Raw genomic sequence first — 16,980 nt, 5'->3', positions numbered from 1 at the left:
ATAATGTCAAATTTACACATTTACAAAAAGACCTGTGTGAAGGTCAACTTACAGAAGAGGAACTTTGAGGCAATAAAATATTTTCAGTCTGGAAAAACACCAGAGCATGTTGGTATACCAGTAGAGGTATATCAGACCTTTTTTGATGTACTCAAAGATCCATTATTAGCATGTTTTAATTACTCTTATACAAATGGTAGACTTCCAGGTACTCAACAAGTAGGTCTGATTTCATTACTACTAAAACAGGACCCAGGTGGTAAGTCCATTTAAAAAACTAGGAGGCCTCTTACTCTTCAATGTTGTGATGCGAAAATCCTGGCGAAATGCATAGCACATAGAATAAATAAATAAAGAAAGAAATAAAGGTTTACCGGATGATCATCCTGATCAAACAGGTTTTTACATGGACGACATATTGGAGATAATATGACAATTACTTATAACAATTGAACACTATGAAACATTGAAGATACCAGGCCTGGTCCTCATAGCGGATTTTGAAAAGGCTATGATAAGGTACGACTAGAATTTATATATAAATGCCTGGATTACTTACTTAACTTCTTGGTGACAGGGGGCAGTATGTTCAAGTCCGGATGAAATGCATGACCAAATTCAACTGCCTGCTACTCATCCCCAGAAGATAATAAATGCATATTAATAGTAGATTTGGATAGAAAATACTGAAGTTTCTAAAACTGTTTGAATCATGTCTGGGAGTATAACAGAACTTATGTAGCAGGCGAAAACCAGAGGAAAAAATATTCAGATTTTCTTTTTTCAATTATTTTTCATTGGGAATCCAGATTTCTAAGGGACCGTATTGTAGTTCCTACCGCTTCCACTGGATGTCACCAGTGTTTAGAAATTGGTTGAGGTTTTTCCTTTGTGTAATGAAGAAGTAGCCCTGTTCAAAACGAGGGTAACTTCAAGTGTACTGTTTGTTAGAGGCGCGTGACCAGAAAGGTAGCATCAGTTTGTTTTCTCCCTATATTGAACACAGATCATCCAGTCTTCAATTTAATTGATTATTTCCTTTAAAAAATACCTAAAGTTGTGTTACAAAAGTAGTTTGAAATGTTTTGGCTATGTTTACAGGTAACTTTTGAGATATTTTGTAGTCATGTTGCACAAGTTGGAACCAGTGTTTTTTTTTATCAAACGCACCAAATTAATGGACATTTTGGATACATAGACAGAATTAATCGAACAAAATGACCATTTGTGATGTTTATGGGACATATTGGAGTGCCAACAAAAGAAGCTCGTCAAAGGTAAGGCATGATTTATATTTTTATTTCTGCGTTTTGTGTCGTGCCTGCAGGGTTGAAATATGTTCTCTCTTTTGTTTATGGAGGTGCTATCCTCAGGTAATAGCATCGTTGACTTTCGCCTTTTTGAAATCTGACATGTTGGCTGGATTCCCAACACATGTAGATTTAATGTGGTATCTTACATGTGTGATTTCGTGAAAGTTTGATGTTTATAGTAATTTATTTGAATTTGGCGCTCTGCATTTTCTCTGGCTTTTGGCCAGATGGGACGCTAGTGTCCCACATATCCCAGAGAGGTTTATCTCTTATACAATGGGTTAAAGTTATGTACAGCAACCCCAGATGTAAAATAGTAATGGTTACTTCTCAGAAAGTATTGAGCTTTTAAGCGGAGTAAAACAAGGCTGTCAGGTTGTCTCCATATCTATGTATTATGGCCATTTAATTGCTAGCTATTAAAATGAGATCCAACAAGAAAGTCAAGGGGTTAGAAATCCAGAGGATAAAAACAAAAGTGTCAATATATGCCGATGTTTTTTCTTAAGTCCGCAATCTGGATCCCTGTACAGTCTCACTGAAGAACTTGATCACTTTTCTAGCCTCTCTGGAATTAAACCTAATTATGACAAGTGTACCATATTAAGTATTGGATTGTTTACACTACCTTGTACTTTACCAATAGAATGGGCAGATAGTGAAGTAGACATACTTGGTATTCACATCTCAAAAAATATAAATTAACTTACCACAATTTCAATATAAAGTCAGCAAAAACTGATAAGATTCTGCAACCATGGAGAGGTAAATACTTGTCTATTTCTGGGGGGGGTTCAGACTGATTACACTTTGATCCTATCACAGTTCACTTACTTACTAATTGCACTGCCTACTTCAGATGACTCGTTTTTTAAAATCATATGAGCAAAAAATATTTCATTTGATTTGGAATGCTAAGCCAGACAAAATTAAAACGTGCCTATTTATATAATGAATAGGAGTTTGAGGGGCTAAAATTATTAAATATTAAAGCTTTAATTAAACCCCTCACTAAAAGCTTCATTCATACATACATTATACTTAAACCTAAAAGTATTCTTCAGTAGATTATTAAGGCAGGCTTATCCTTTGTTCAAAAATTGCCTTTTTGCCTTCATACATATTTCAACTTCTCATATGTGGAAAAAAAATGTTTCAAGTATCACCCTTTCTTAAAAATTTTAGTTTTATTCCACAGAAAAAAATCTAACAAATAATACAAAAAATGTTATGGTTAGAGTCCAATATACTAATTAATAAAAAAATTTAAACATTCTTTATGTGGGAAAAAAAGGTTTAAAATGATATTCATTTTTCGTCATTTTATTTATTTAACCAGGTAGTGTCACGCCTTGGTCATTGTATTTTGTGTTTTTGTTATATGTTTGGGTAGGCCAGGGTGTGACATGGGTTTATATGTTGTGTTTCATATTGGGGTTTGTAATATTTGGGATCGCGGCTGATTAGGGGTGTTGTTAGGCTTGGCTGCCTGAGGCGATTCTCAATTAGAGTCAGGTGCTTATCGTTGTCTCTGATTGGGAACCGTATTTAGGTAGCCTGAGTTCGCTTTGTATTTCGTGGGTGTTTGTACCTGTCTCTGTGTTGTAGTCCCCAGATAGGCTGTAATTAGTTTCACGTTCCGTTCTGTTGTTTTTGTATTTAGTTTCAGTTATTTCATGTACCTCGTATATTCTTTCATTAAAGTCATGAGTAACCTACACGCTGCATTTTGGTCCGACTCTCTTCTTTCGACAGACGAACGCCGTTACAGAAACACCCACCTCTCACGGACCGAGCAGCGTGTAAACTGGCAACGACGTAGACAGCTGGAGCAGAAAAGGGAGGACGTTATGGACGGTAAAGGCATGGAGTATACGACGTGGGAAGAAATCGACAGGTGGGCGGCCGACCCAGAGAGAGTGCAGGTGCCCGCCTGGGATTCGCTTCAGCAGTGCGAAGAGGGCTATAGACGAATGGAGTCTAAAACACTGCGACGCAGAGCGAAAACCGAAAGTAACCCCAAAATATTTATTGGGGGAGAGCGCAGAGAGAGAGTGGCTGAGTCAGGAGTCAGACCTGAGCCTACTCTCCCTGTTAATCGTGAAGAGCAGTTGCAGTGGGAGAGGCTGCACCACTTGGAGAATTGGACATGGGAGGAGGAGTTAGACGGTAAAGGACCCTGGGCTCAGCCTGGAGAATATCGCCGTCCCAAGGAAGAAATAGAAGCGGCTAAAGCGGAGAGGCACAGGTATGAGGAGGCAGCACGGCGACGTGGTTGGAAGCTGGAAAAGCAGCCCCAAAAAAATATTGGGGGGGGGCTAGAAGGGAGTATGTTTATAATATGCCAGGTAGGAGACCTGCGCAAACTCCCTGTGCTCACCGTTGGGCTAGAGAGACCGGGCAGGCACCGTGTTATGCTATGGAGCGCACGGTGTTTTCAGTGCGGGTGCAGAGCCAGGTGCAGCACATACCAGCCCTTCCTATTGGCCGGGCTAGAGTGGGCATCGAGCCAGGTACGCTTGGGCAGGCTCGGTGCTCAAGAGCTCCAGTGCGCCTGCACGGTCCGGTCTATCCAGAGCCACCTCCACACACCAGTCCTCCGGTAGCAGCTCCCCGCACCAGGCTTCCTGTGCGTGTCCTCGTTCCAGTACCACCAGTTCCAGCACCACGCACCAGGCCTCCAGTGCGCCTCGCCTGTTCAGCGCAGCCAGCGCTTTTCTCCTCTCCTGCGTTGCCGGAGTCTCCAGTCTGCCCAGCGCCGCCAGTGCTCCCAGTCTGCCCAGCGCCGCCAGTGCTCCCAGTCTGCCCAGCGCCGCCAGTGCTCCCAGTCTGCCCAGCGCCACCAGTGCTCCCAGTCTGCCCAGCGCCGCCAGTGCTCCCAGTCTGCCCAGCGCCGCCAGTGCTCCCAGTCTGCCCAGCACCGCCAGTCTGCCCAGCGCCGCCAGTGCCGCCAGTCAGCCCAGCGCCACCAGACAACCAGTCTCTTCCAGATCTGCCAGACAACCAGTCTCTTCCAGATCTGCCAGACAACCTGACTCTTCCAGTTCCGCCAGCCAGCCAGGATTTACCGGAACCTACTACCTGCCTGAGCTTCCTCTCAGTCCCGGGCTGCCCCTCTGTCCCGAGCTGCCCCTCTGTCCCGAGCTGCCCCTCTGTCCCGAGCTGCCCCTCTGTCCCGAGCTGCCCCTCTGTCCCGAGCTGCCCCTCTGTTATGTGGGGATCTGGGTGAGGACTATTAGGCCATGGTCGGCGGAGAAGGTGGATTATCCCAGGACGCGAAGGGGAGGAAATAGGACATTTATGGAGTGGGGTCCACGTCCCGAGCCTGAACCGCCACCATGGACAGACGCCCACCCGGACCCTCCCTATGCTCTTGAGGTGCGTCCGGGAGTCCGCACCTTAGGGGGAGGTTATGTCACGCCTTGGTCATTGTATTTTGTGTTTTTGTTATATGTTTGGGTAGGCCAGGGTGTGACATGGGTTTATATGTTGTGTTTCGTATTGGGGTTTGTAATATTTGGGATCACGGCTGATTAGGGGTGTTGTTAGGCTTGGCTGCCTGAGGCGATTCTCAATTAGAGTCAGGTGCTTATCGTTGTCTCTGATTGGGAACCGTATTTAGGTAGCCTGAGTTCGCTTTGTATTTCGTGGGTGTTTGTACCTGTCTCTGTGTTGTAGTCACCAGATAGGCTGTAATTAGTTTCACGTTCCGTTCTGTTGTTTTTGTATTTAGTTTCAGTTATTTCATGCACCTCGTATATTCTTTCATTAAAGTCATGAGTAACCTACACGCTGCATTTCGGCCCGACTCTCTTCATTCAACAGACGAACGCCGTTACAGGTAGGCTAGTTGAGAACAAGTTCTCATTTGCAACTGCGACCTGGCCAAGATAAAGCATAGCAATTCGATACATACAACAACACAGAGTTACACATGGAATTAACAAAACATACAATCAATAATACGGTAAAAAAATAAGTCTATATACAATGTGAGCAAATGAGTTGAGATAAGGGAGGTAAAGACAAAAAAAGGCCATGGTGGCAAGGTAAATACAATATAGCAAGTAAAACACTGGGATGGTAGATTTGCAGTGGAAGAATGTGCAAAGTAGAAATATAAATAATAGGGTGCAAAGGAGCAAAATAAATAAATACAGTAGGGGAAGAGGTAGTTGTTTGGGCTAAATTATAGATGGGCTATGTACAGGTAGAGTAATCTGTGAGCTGCTCTGACAGCTGGTGCTTAAAGCTAGTGAGGGAGATAAGTGTTTCCAGTTTCAGAGATTTTTGCAGTTCGTTCCAGTCATTGGCAGCAGAGAACTGGAAGGAAAGATGACCAAAGGAGGAATTGGCTTTGGGGGTGACCAGTGAGATATACCTGCTGGAGCGCTATGGTGACCAGTGAGCTGAGATAAGGCAGGGCTTTACCTAGCAGAGACTTGTAGATAACCTGTAGCCAGTGGGTTTGGTGACGCGTATGAAGCGAGGGCCAACCAACGAGAGCGTACAGGTTGCAATGGTGGGTAGTGTATGGGGCTTTGGTGACAAAACGGATGGCACTGTGATAGACTGCATCCAGTTTGTTGAGTAGAGTGTCGGAGGCTATTTTATAGATCACATCACCGAAGTCGAGGATCGGTAGGTCAGTTTTACGAGGGTGTTTGGCAGCATGAGTGAAGGATGCTTTGTTGCGATATAGGAAGCAGATTCTAGATTAGAAATGCTCAATGTGAGTCTGGAAGGAGAGTTTACAGTCTAACCAAACACCCAGGTATTTGTAGTTGTCCACGTATTCTAAGTCGGAGCCATCCAGAGTAGTGATGCTTGACGGGCGAGTAGGTGCGGGCAGTGATCGGTTGAATAGCATGCATTTGGTTTTTACTTGCGTTTAAGAGCAGTTGGAGGCCACGGAAGGAGAGTTATATGGCATTGAAGCTCGTCTGGAGGTTAGTTAACACATTGTCCAAAGAGGGGCCAGAAGTATACAGAATGGTGTCGTCTGCATAGAGGTGTACCAGAGAATCACCAGCAGCAAGAGCAACATCATTGCAGCCCATGTATGGAACCCCATAGAGACTGCCAGAGGTCCGGACTACAGGCCCTCCGATTTGACACACTGAACTCTATCAGAGAAGTAGTTGGTAAACCAGGCGAGGCAATCATTTGAGAAAACGACGCTGTCGAGTCTGCCAATAAGAATGTGGTGATTGACAGATTCGAAATCCTTGGCCAGGTCGATGAATTTGGCTGCGCAGTAATGTTTATCGATTGCAGTTATGATGTCGTTTAGGACCTTGAGCGTGGCTGAGGTGCACCCATGACCAGCTCTGAAACCAGATTGCATAGCGGAGAAGGTACGGTGGGATTCTAAATGGTCGGTAATCTGTTTGTTAACTTGGTTTTCGAAGACCTTAGAAAGGCAGGGTAGGATAGATATAGGTTTGTAGCAGTTTAGGTCTAGAGTGTCACCCCCTTTCAAGAGGGGGATGACCGCGGCAGCTTCCAATCTTTGGGAATATGAAAGAAAGGTTGGCTACATACAGCAAGTAAAGTGGATTTACACCTGGTAACGTATTTACGGTATTTATGGGTAACAATCTACTAGAGGTCGACCGATTATGATTTTTTTCAACGCTGATACCGTTTATCGGAGGCCCAAAGAAGGCGATACCGATTAATCGGCTGATTTTAAAAAAAAAAAATGTATTCGGAATAATGACAATTACAACAATACTGAATGAACACTTATTTTAACTTAATATAATACATCAATAAAAATCTGTTTAGACTCAAATAAATAATGAAACATATTCAATTTGGTTTAAATAATGCAAAAACAAAGTGTTGGAGAAGTAAAAGTGCAATTTGTTCAATGTAAAAAAGCTAACATTTGAGTTCCTTGCTCAAAACATATGAAAGTTGGTGGTTCCTTTTAACTTGAGACAATATTCAAGGTAAGAGGTTTTAGGTTGTAGTTAATATAGTATTTATAGGACTATTTCTCTCTACACCATTTGTATTTCATATACCTTTGACTATTGGATGTTCTTATAGGCACTATAGTATTGCCAGTGTAACAGTATAGCTTCCGTCCCTCTCCTCGCCACTACCTGGGCTCGAACCAGGAACACATCGACAACAGCCACCATCAAAGCAGTGTTTACCCATCGCTCCACAAAAGCTGCAGCCCTTGCAGAGCAAGGGGAATAACTACTCCAAGTCTCAGAGCGAGTGACGTTTGAAACGCTATTAGCGCACACCCAGATAACTAGCTAGCCATTTCACATCGGTTACACCAGCCATTAGGCTGATAGGCTTGACATCATAAACAGCGCTCTGCTTGCGAAGAGCTGCTGGCAAAATGCACGAAAGTGCTGTTTCAATGAATGCTTACGAGCCTGCTGCTGCCTACCATTGCTCAGTCAGGCTACTCTATCAAATCATAGACTTAATTATAACATAACACACAGAAATACAAGCCTTTGGTCATTAATATGGTCGAATCCGGAAACTATAATTTAAAAAACAAAAAGTTTATTATTTCAGTGAAATACGGAACCGTTCTGTATTTTATCTAATGGGTGGCATCCCTAAGTGTAAATATTCTTGTTCCATTGCACAACCTTCAATGTTATGTCATAATTAAGTAACTTTCTGGCAAATTAGTTCGCAATGAGCCAGGCTGACCAAACTGTTGCTTATACCCTGACATTGCGTGCAATGAACGCAAGAGAAATTACACAATTTCACCTGGTTAATATTGCCTGCTAACCTGGATTTATTTTAGCTAAATATGCAGGTTTAAAAATATATACTTCTGTGTATTGATTTTAAGAAAGGCATTGGTGTTTAGTCGTCCAACGATTGTGCTTTTTTCGCAAATGCGCTTTTGTTAAATCATCCCCCAGCATTGCATCGATTATATGCAAGGCAGGACATGCTAGATAAACGAGTAATATCATCAACCATGTGTCGTTATAACTAGTGATTATGATTGATTGATTGTTTTTTTAATAAGATAAGTTTAATCCTAGCTAGCAACTTACCTTGGCTTCTACTGCATTCACGTAACAGGCAGGCTCCTCGTGGAGTGCAATGAGAGGCAGGTGGTTAGAGCGTTGGACAATTTAACTATAAGGTTGCAAGATTTGATCCCCCGAGCTGACAAGGTGAAAATCTGTCGTTCTGCCTCTGAACAAGGCAGTTAACCCAACGTTCCTAGGCCATCATTGAAAATAAGAATGTGTTCTTAACTGACTTGCCTAGTTAAATAAAGGTATATAAAAAAATAAAAATAAAAAAATAGCAAAATCAGCACCCAAAATTACCAATTTCTGATTGTTATGAAAACTTGAAATTGGCCCTAATAAATCGGCCATTACGATTAATCAGTCTACATTCTACCATCTACAGGATTTATGGGTCCCTGATCTGTACTATACAGAAATGCATAATTATGGATATGAATATCATTATATTCATGGTCATGCATCCTGAATAGGTACACAAAGGTAGCATATGCAATATCCTTTTTCATATTTGGGTATAATTGTAAACACTGGCTATTATTGTAATGAGCTCTGCCCCCAAACAAGACCACACTTGGTTGGCCCGGTCCAGACCAAATCTGAAACAATTATAGATGTCTGTGTTTCACAACTTTGGACATCACAGTACAGCAGAGTTCCAGATTGTACAGTAAAATAGATATGTCTCGACTGTACTCTACTCCAGTGTGCTCTACTGTACTGAACTCTACAGTACTCTTCACTGTACTGTTGTCTACTGTACTGTACAAACTTGCGAAACATAGACATCTAGGATTGGTTCAGATTTGGTCCAGCCAGGGAGTACTGACTATGTCTTGGCTTTGACCACCAGACCACAGAAAGAGAGAAAAAAACTTTTTTTGTTGAGCTGAACATAACAAACAGTACGCCAGTGGAAGGGAGGACAGTAAGCAGGTGACCCAACTGTGGTTTATGACTACTATGATTTCCCATTGTAATTCAATTGCAATAATTCTGATTTAGTTACAGAATTAGGGGTTTTAAATCACTTAATACATTCATAAACAAACTTGATATCAGTAAAAACACTATAACTAAATTGGTAGGTAATACCTTTACTTGCTACTTCGGTGAATGTGAACTTTCGTTATCCCACCATGAGGGAGAGAAATTATCTTTAAAAAATGTGGGTTTTTGGTATTGGAATTACACGGCAATGTCTGTTCAATTTAATAGAGAAGGCAAATAATCTCTCTAAAACTAAATATAAAAGTGTTCATATTAGTTGGCAGGGGTCTTTACTTCAACAACATGATTGTGTTTTGATGTATTTATAATCCTGTGTAAGACTGTTTCTGGTAGATGTTGACCAGAAATCAATTCTTATTCTATTTTTTTGTTTGGAGAATGGCTTTAAAAAGCTATATACCTTAGTAAAAATAAATAAAACTCAGCTTTGACAGCTAATTTGAAATGCTCCTATGCACTTCACATGTTGGTGCTTATGGGTCCTTTTAGATGGAAATGCCCAGTAGTGACTATACTATGTATTCTTATTTCTATATAGTCACAAGAATAATAAAAGAATAAAGTTTCAAAGGACTTTGATGGAGCATTGATGAATTTATGGCAAATAAGTTGAAACAAAATATCCAACCATGCAGTTCTACTGACTGGACATGTTACTCTCACACAGTCATAAACCACAAATTATGTAGCCTAACAAATGGACATTGCATTGGCCTTGTGGGCGGGCAGTCTAACAGTAAAAACTCAACTTAAACGTATCCCACGACAACAAAGCGCGTGCGAGAGTTCTGAAAACAAATCACGACTCACTTTAGTGATGATGAGCGGTTCTCCGTGCTCGAGACCTCCTTTCAGCGTGAACCCCCAAGGCGTGCCTCCGTTTAACTGGACTGGGATATGGTTAAACGACACGAGCTGCTCAACAGTCTCCATTCTAGATATCTTTTAACGTTATTATACTCGCGGTAACCGACCGAGCGGAGTGGAAAGGAGTCACTTTTCTACCTGCGCTGTATTAGAACTCGGTCTCCATCACTACTAGCCAATGGGTCCTACCATTCCATTGCAATAAAGCAACAAATCGAACAGAGACATTAGTGATATATACAGATTGGGGGAGGGCTAAAAAAAAAAGTTCAGGCAGTAGCGTTAGTGTTCCACTCTCCGCGGGGTGGTGAAAACGGATGTTTCCGGTTCTCAGGGCTACAGCAGTTTCCCCTGAAAAAAACAGTTGTGAGGACTCTGCTCGGGCGCCTTTTTACGCCTGCTACGTTAGTATTCTTCCAAAACCAAAACTTCTGACGCAGTTGGAAGAAGTTTTCCCAGTCCCCCAATTTCAAAACTAGTTTGAAATTCATAGATAGTCACGGTAGAATTTTAACTGGGATTGTCCAATGAGAGCGCCCAGGGGGAGGAAAGAGTACACACTACACAATTTAGCATGAGTGGTAAACAGATAAAATCTTAATCTAATTTCATTCGTCGCATACACATTTTCCAGATGTTCAAATCAAATTTTATTGGTCACATAGATGTATTTATGTGAGTGCGAGTGTAGCAAAATGCTGTGTTTCTAGCTCCAACAGTGCAGTAATATCTAACAATTTCACAACAAACACACACACACACACACACACACGCTCACACATCTAAGTAAAGGAATGGAATTAAGAATATAGAAATATATGGACAACCAATATCAGAGCGGCATAGACTAAGATACAGTAGAATATAATACGGTATATACATATGACATGAGAAATGCAAAATATGTAAACATAATTAAAGTGGCCAGTGATTTCAAGTCTGTATATAGGCAGCAGCCTCTAATATGCTAGTGATGGCTATTTAACAGTGTGATGTCACCTGTTCTGACCTCGCCTTCTGGATGATAGAACAGGCAGTGGCTCGGGTGGTTGTTTCCTTGATGATCTTTATGGCCTTCCTGTGACATCGGGTGCTGTAGGTGTCCTGGAGGTAGTTTGCCCCCTGGTAATGCGTTGGGCAGACCACACCACCCTCTGGAGAGCCCTGCAGGTGCGAGCGGTGCAGTTGACAGGATGATCTCAATTGTGCATCTGTAGAAGTTTGTGAGGGTTTTAGGTGCCAAGATAAGGTGCTGTTGGCTGTTGCGCCTTCTTCACCACACTGTGTGGGTGGACCATTTCAGTTTGTCAGTGATGTGTATGCCGAGGAACTTCAAGCTTTCCACCTTCCCCACTGCGGTACCGTCAATGTGGATAGGGGGGTGTTTCCTCTGCTGTTTCCTGAAGTCCACAGTCAGCTCCTTTGTTTTCTTGACATTAAGTGAGGGGTTATTTTCCTGGCACCACACTCCGAGTGCTCACCACCTCCCTGTAGGCTGTCTCATCATTGTTGGTCATCAGGCCTACTACTGTTGTGTGGTCTGTAAACCTGATTGATTTGCAGGCATGCATGGCCTGCAGTCATGGGTGAACAATGAGTATAGGAGAGGGCTGAGAACGCACCCAAGTGTTGGGGATCAACAAAGTGGAGGTGTTGTTTCCTACATTGACCACCTGGGGCCTGCCCGTCAGGAAGTCCAGGAACCAGTTTCACAGGGCGGGGGTCAGAACCAGGGCCTCGAGCTTAATGATGAGCTTGGAGGGTACCATGGTATTGAATTCTGAGCTATAGTCAATGAACAGCATTACTATATAGGTGTTCCTCATGACCAGATGGGTTAGGGCGATGGCATCGTCTGTGGATCTATTGTGGTAAGCAAATTGAAGTGAGTCTAGGGTGTCAGGTCAGGTAGAGGTGATATGATCCCTGACTCGTCTCTCAAAGCACTTCATGATGACAGAAGTGAGTGCTACGGGGTAGTCATTTAGTTCAGTTACCTTGCGTTATTGGGTACAGGAACAATGGTGGCCATCTTGAAGCATGTGGGGACAGAAAGGCTGGGACAGAGAGAATATTTCCGTAAACACTCCAGCTGCAGTGAAATGCTTATGTTTCTATCTCCAACCGTGTATATAATGGTGTGTATAGGCAGCATGGACAATATATATGAATAGAAAAGGTGTGTACAGCAGTAGTTATATAGGATGAGCCTTAACTAGAATACAGTATATACGTATGACGTGTGTAAAACACAGTAATGGTGCGTGGGTAAAATCACTTGGGAAGCCAAGCCAGAAAATAAGCCATATTACAACCTACTGTATGTGTTGTGATAATTGCATTGTTTGAACTATAACCTGTTAGTTCATATGCCTTGCGACCGTGATATGCCTAAGGTCAAGATAAGACCCAGTATACATTTGTTTCATCACATAACCGGAGAGCAACCTCTGTCCGGTGAAGTCCACAAAGCATATACTGTAGCATTTAACAAACAGTTACATGACCTATATTATGGTCAACAAACAATGTTTCCGACCTTTTCGGACTACTAAACAAAGATTGATTTAGAACCACGAGTTATTGCAAGTTGCAAAGTTAAACAGGAGCTGCCTCCACTATTACAGCACCATTTCAACTTCAACATCATGAAATCATCTATGCTTAGTCTATTACAACTAAAAGATACCAACACTATTTAAATATGCTAAATATGCTAAATATGATGTGTGTGTGTGTGTGTAAGTAGAAAAAAGATGTTGACTCACCTTACTTGTAGAGAAACTCCAATGCCATCCTCCTCTTTCATGTTGATGAAACGGTTGATGACTGTCATACAGTACACACTTAAATTTTTTGTTTACCTTGGCTACCTGGCTAAAATGCCTGCTCAGTAGCCAGTTAACATTAGCCTTCTACATCTAGCTACATATTGAACTTTCATTCTCTCAGTCCAGGGGCACAATGTATTTTATGGTTGGGTCAGAATTGCTGTTATAATCATTGGCCAGTACGGAGAATTAAGTAAATCCGCAAGTCCAAATCCCTATCTCCATCCATGGCTAATTTAGAAAAGGGACAATTTTAGCTAGCTACTAGCCACCGGAGAACAACACAACGAGATACAACAATTCAAGTTGTTTCTGTCAATGATTAATATCTCTGTGATAGGAGTGAAGCCAACTCAAAACTGTCTTCCCTTGACACGTTTTTGGTGCGCCAGGACCATTCACAGTTGAGCTCACTCAGTTTAGCTCAACCCTGATTGGCTACTATTGTATAACTTTTTTATCAAGGGATGCCAAATGCTTTCTGGCTTCACTTGTATTCAATGCTACAGGCAGCAACAACGTCATATTCTTTATGACCAGTCTGCCTCAGATGGCCTACACATACAGAGGGGCGCTGTTTCACTCACTCAGATGCTTTCTCTGGTAAACATTTACAAACTGTTTTACCAGTGGCATGTATTCATGGAGGCCAAGGGAAGCCAGGCCTCCCCACAAAATGTACCAAGAAAAAAATATTACATCTTTTGTGTCTCTGTGTTTTAATAATTATCCTTCAATTTGCAAGAGGCTGAATGTATCGCAGAAAACACTCAAGTATCCAAAACTGTCAAAATATTGTCTGTGAGTATAACAGAACTGATATTGCAGGCGAAACCCTGAGGAAAATCAAACCAGGAAGTGGCTTCTATTTTGAAAACTCCATGTTCCATAGCCTGCTTTTGCTCCATTTAAAAAGGGATATCAACTAGATTCCTTTTCCTATCGCTTCCTCAAGGTGTCAGTCTTCAGACAGTTTCAGGCTTTTATTTTGAAAAATGAGACAGAAAGATAACATCGCGTCAGGTGTTCGCATGAGTTTTGCTCGCGCAACAGAGTTTGGGCAGCCGTTGCCTTTCCCTCTCCTACTGAAAAATACATTTGCGGTTGATATATTATCGATTATATATTTTAAAAACAACCTGAGGATTGATTATAAAAAACGTTTGACAAGTTAAAGATGCGGACTCTGGCCGCAAAACCCCACCATAGTCTTTGCCCACTTCTTTACCCGCCTCCGTGGTGCCTTTAGAGCGGCGACACTCGCCGCCAACCTCGGACTGGGGACCCTAGCAGCGGGCCCCGAATGGATGGGAGATTCCGGCAGCGCCGGACAGGTGGGAGACTCCGGCAGCGCCGGAGTGAAGGGCAATTCCGGCAGCACAGGAGTGAAGGGCGACTCCGGCAGCTCAGGACAGGCGGGAGACTCCGGCAGCTCAGGGCAGGCGGGAGACTCCGGCAGCTCAGGACAGGCGGGAGACTCCGGCAGCTCAGGACAGGCGGGAGACTCCGGCAGCTCAGGACAGGCGGGAGACTCCGGCAGCTCAGGACAGGCGGGAGACTCCGGCAGCTCAGGACAGGCGGGAGACTCCGGCAGCTCAGGACAGGTGGGAGACTCCGGCAGCTCAGGACAGGCGGGAGACTCCGGCAGCTCAGGACAGGCGGGAGACTCCGGCAGCTCAGGACAGGCGGGAGACTCCGGCAGCTCAGGACAGGAGGGAGACTCCGGCAGCTCAGGACAGGAGGGAGACTCCGGCAGCTCAGGACAGGAGGGAGCACCTGGAGGAAGGAGACGGAGAGACAGCCTGGTGCGTGGGGCTGCCACCGGAGGCCTGGTGCGTCGAGGAGGCACCTGATGGACCGGACCGTGGAGGCGCACTGGAGGTCGAACACCGAGCCTGCACAACCTTTCCTGGCTGGATACTCCCCTTAGCCCGGCGGAGAGGAACAGACTGCACTGGACTGTGCTGGCGAACCGGTAAACCGTGCATAGGGCTGGTGCCATATACCAAGGGCCGAGGAGACGCACTGGAGTCCAGATGCGCTGAGCCGGCTTCATAGCACCTAGCTCGATGCTAGGTGCTATGAAGCACCCAGCTCGGCCGATACGAGGTGCTGCAATGTACTGCACCCGGCTATGCCTGCGCACTGAGGACACCGTGCGCCTCACGGAATACCACGGTGCCTGCCCAGTCCACCTCTCTCCACGGTAAGCACACGAGTTGGCTCAGGTCTCCTACCTGACTTAGCCACACTCCCCGTGTGCCCCCGCCAATACATTTTTGGGGCTGGCTCTCGTCCCTGTTGCGCTGCCGTGCCAACTCTAACTCTAGCTAAGAACCTTGGCGTGATCCTGGACAACACCCTGTCGTTCTCAACTAACATCAAGGCGGTGGCCCGTTCCTGTAGGTTCATGCTCTACAACATCCGCAGAGTACGACCCTGCCTCACACAGGAAGCGGCGCAGGTCCTAATCCAGGCACTTGTCATCTCCCGTCTGGATTACTGCAACTTGCTGTTGGCTGGGCTCCCTGCCTGTGCCATTAAACCCCTACAACTTATCCAGAACGCCGCAGCCCGTCTAGTGTTCAACCTTCCCAAGTTCTCTCACGTCACCCCGCTCCTCCGCTCTCTCCATTGGCTTCCAGTTGAAGCTCGCATCCGCTACAAGACCATGGTGCTTGCCTACGGAGCTGTGAGGGGAACGGCACCTCAGTACCTCCAGTCTCTGATCAGGCCCTACACCCAAATAAGGGCACTGCGTTCATCCACCTCTGGCCTGCTCGCCTCCCTACCACTGAGGAAGTACAGTTCCCGCTCAGCCCAGTCAAAACTGTTCGCTGCTCTGGCTCCCCAATGGTGGAACAAACTCCCTCACGACGCCAGGACAGCGGAGTCAATCACCACCTTCCGGAGACACCTGAAACTCCACCTCTTTAAGGAATACCTAGGATAGGATAAAGTAATCCTTCTCACCCCCCCTTAAAATATTTAGATGCACTATTGTAAAGTGGTTGTTCCACTGGATGTCATAAGGTGAATGCACCAATTTGTAAGTCGCTCTGGATAAGAGCGTCTGCTAAATGACTTAAATGTAATGTTAAATGTAACTCCTCAAAATGCCATCGCTCTGCTTTGGCTGCCTCCAGCTCTTCCCTGGGGAGGCGATATTCCCCAGCCTCTGCCCAGGGTCCCTCTCCGTCCAAAATCTCCTCCCATGTCCAGGAGTCCAGAACTCGCTGCTGCCCGATACCACGCTACCTGGTCCTTGGATGGTGGGTGATTCTGTAACGATCGTCGTCCTCCTTGTCTGAGGAGGAGTGGGAAATATCGGACCTATGCGCAGCGTGGTACGTGTTCATGATGTTTATTTGCCTGAACACTGAAATACAAAATAACAACGTGAATAAACGAAACGAACGAAACAGTCCCGTGTGGAACAAACACTGACACGGAAAATTAATCACCCACAAAACACAGGTGGGAAAAGGCTACCTAAGTATGTTTCTCAATCAGAGACAAAGAAAGACACCTGCCTCTGATTGAGAACCATACAAGGCCAAACACATCACCACAACATAGAAAAAGGAACATAGACTACCCACCCCAACTCATGCCCTGACCATACTAAAACAAAGACATAACAAAAGAACTAAGGTCAGAACGTGACACTAGCAGATAATAAGAAAAGACAATCAGTATTTACCTGTCTAAAAGAGAAGGAATATAATATCTATTGTTTACAGGAAAACCATTCAACAATTTCAGATTACGTTTTGTGGAAAAAGAACTGGGGTGGGGCAAAACCTATTTCTCCCATGGGCAAAGAAATTCAAAAGGGGTGATGGTTTTAATTAACAATCATTTTTATCCAAATGTGCAAATTGTCCAAACAGATCCTCAAGGTAGATGGATTATTTAAAATATGTT

The 16,980-nt window shown here is 44.1% G+C and overlaps 1 protein-coding gene across 1 annotated transcript in view; it reads right to left on the bottom strand.

Moving 5' to 3' along the window:
* Positions 1-10,542, bottom strand: part of shroom4 (shroom family member 4) — an 87,760-nt gene extending 77,218 nt beyond the window's left edge. The window contains exon 1 of the mRNA XM_046327902.1: positions 10,166-10,542. Within this exon, the coding sequence (XP_046183858.1) occupies positions 10,166-10,288 (123 nt within the window). The 5' untranslated portion in view covers positions 10,289-10,542. The remainder of the gene's footprint in view (positions 1-10,165) is intronic.
* Positions 10,543-16,980: the final 6,438 nt, after the last annotated feature.

Source organism: Oncorhynchus gorbuscha, linkage group LG25 (genome assembly GCF_021184085.1).
Source record: "Oncorhynchus gorbuscha isolate QuinsamMale2020 ecotype Even-year linkage group LG25, OgorEven_v1.0, whole genome shotgun sequence".
In the NCBI taxonomy this organism is placed as follows: domain Eukaryota; kingdom Metazoa; phylum Chordata; class Actinopteri; order Salmoniformes; family Salmonidae; genus Oncorhynchus; species Oncorhynchus gorbuscha.
This window is presented reverse-complemented; position numbering and strand designations above follow the sequence as displayed.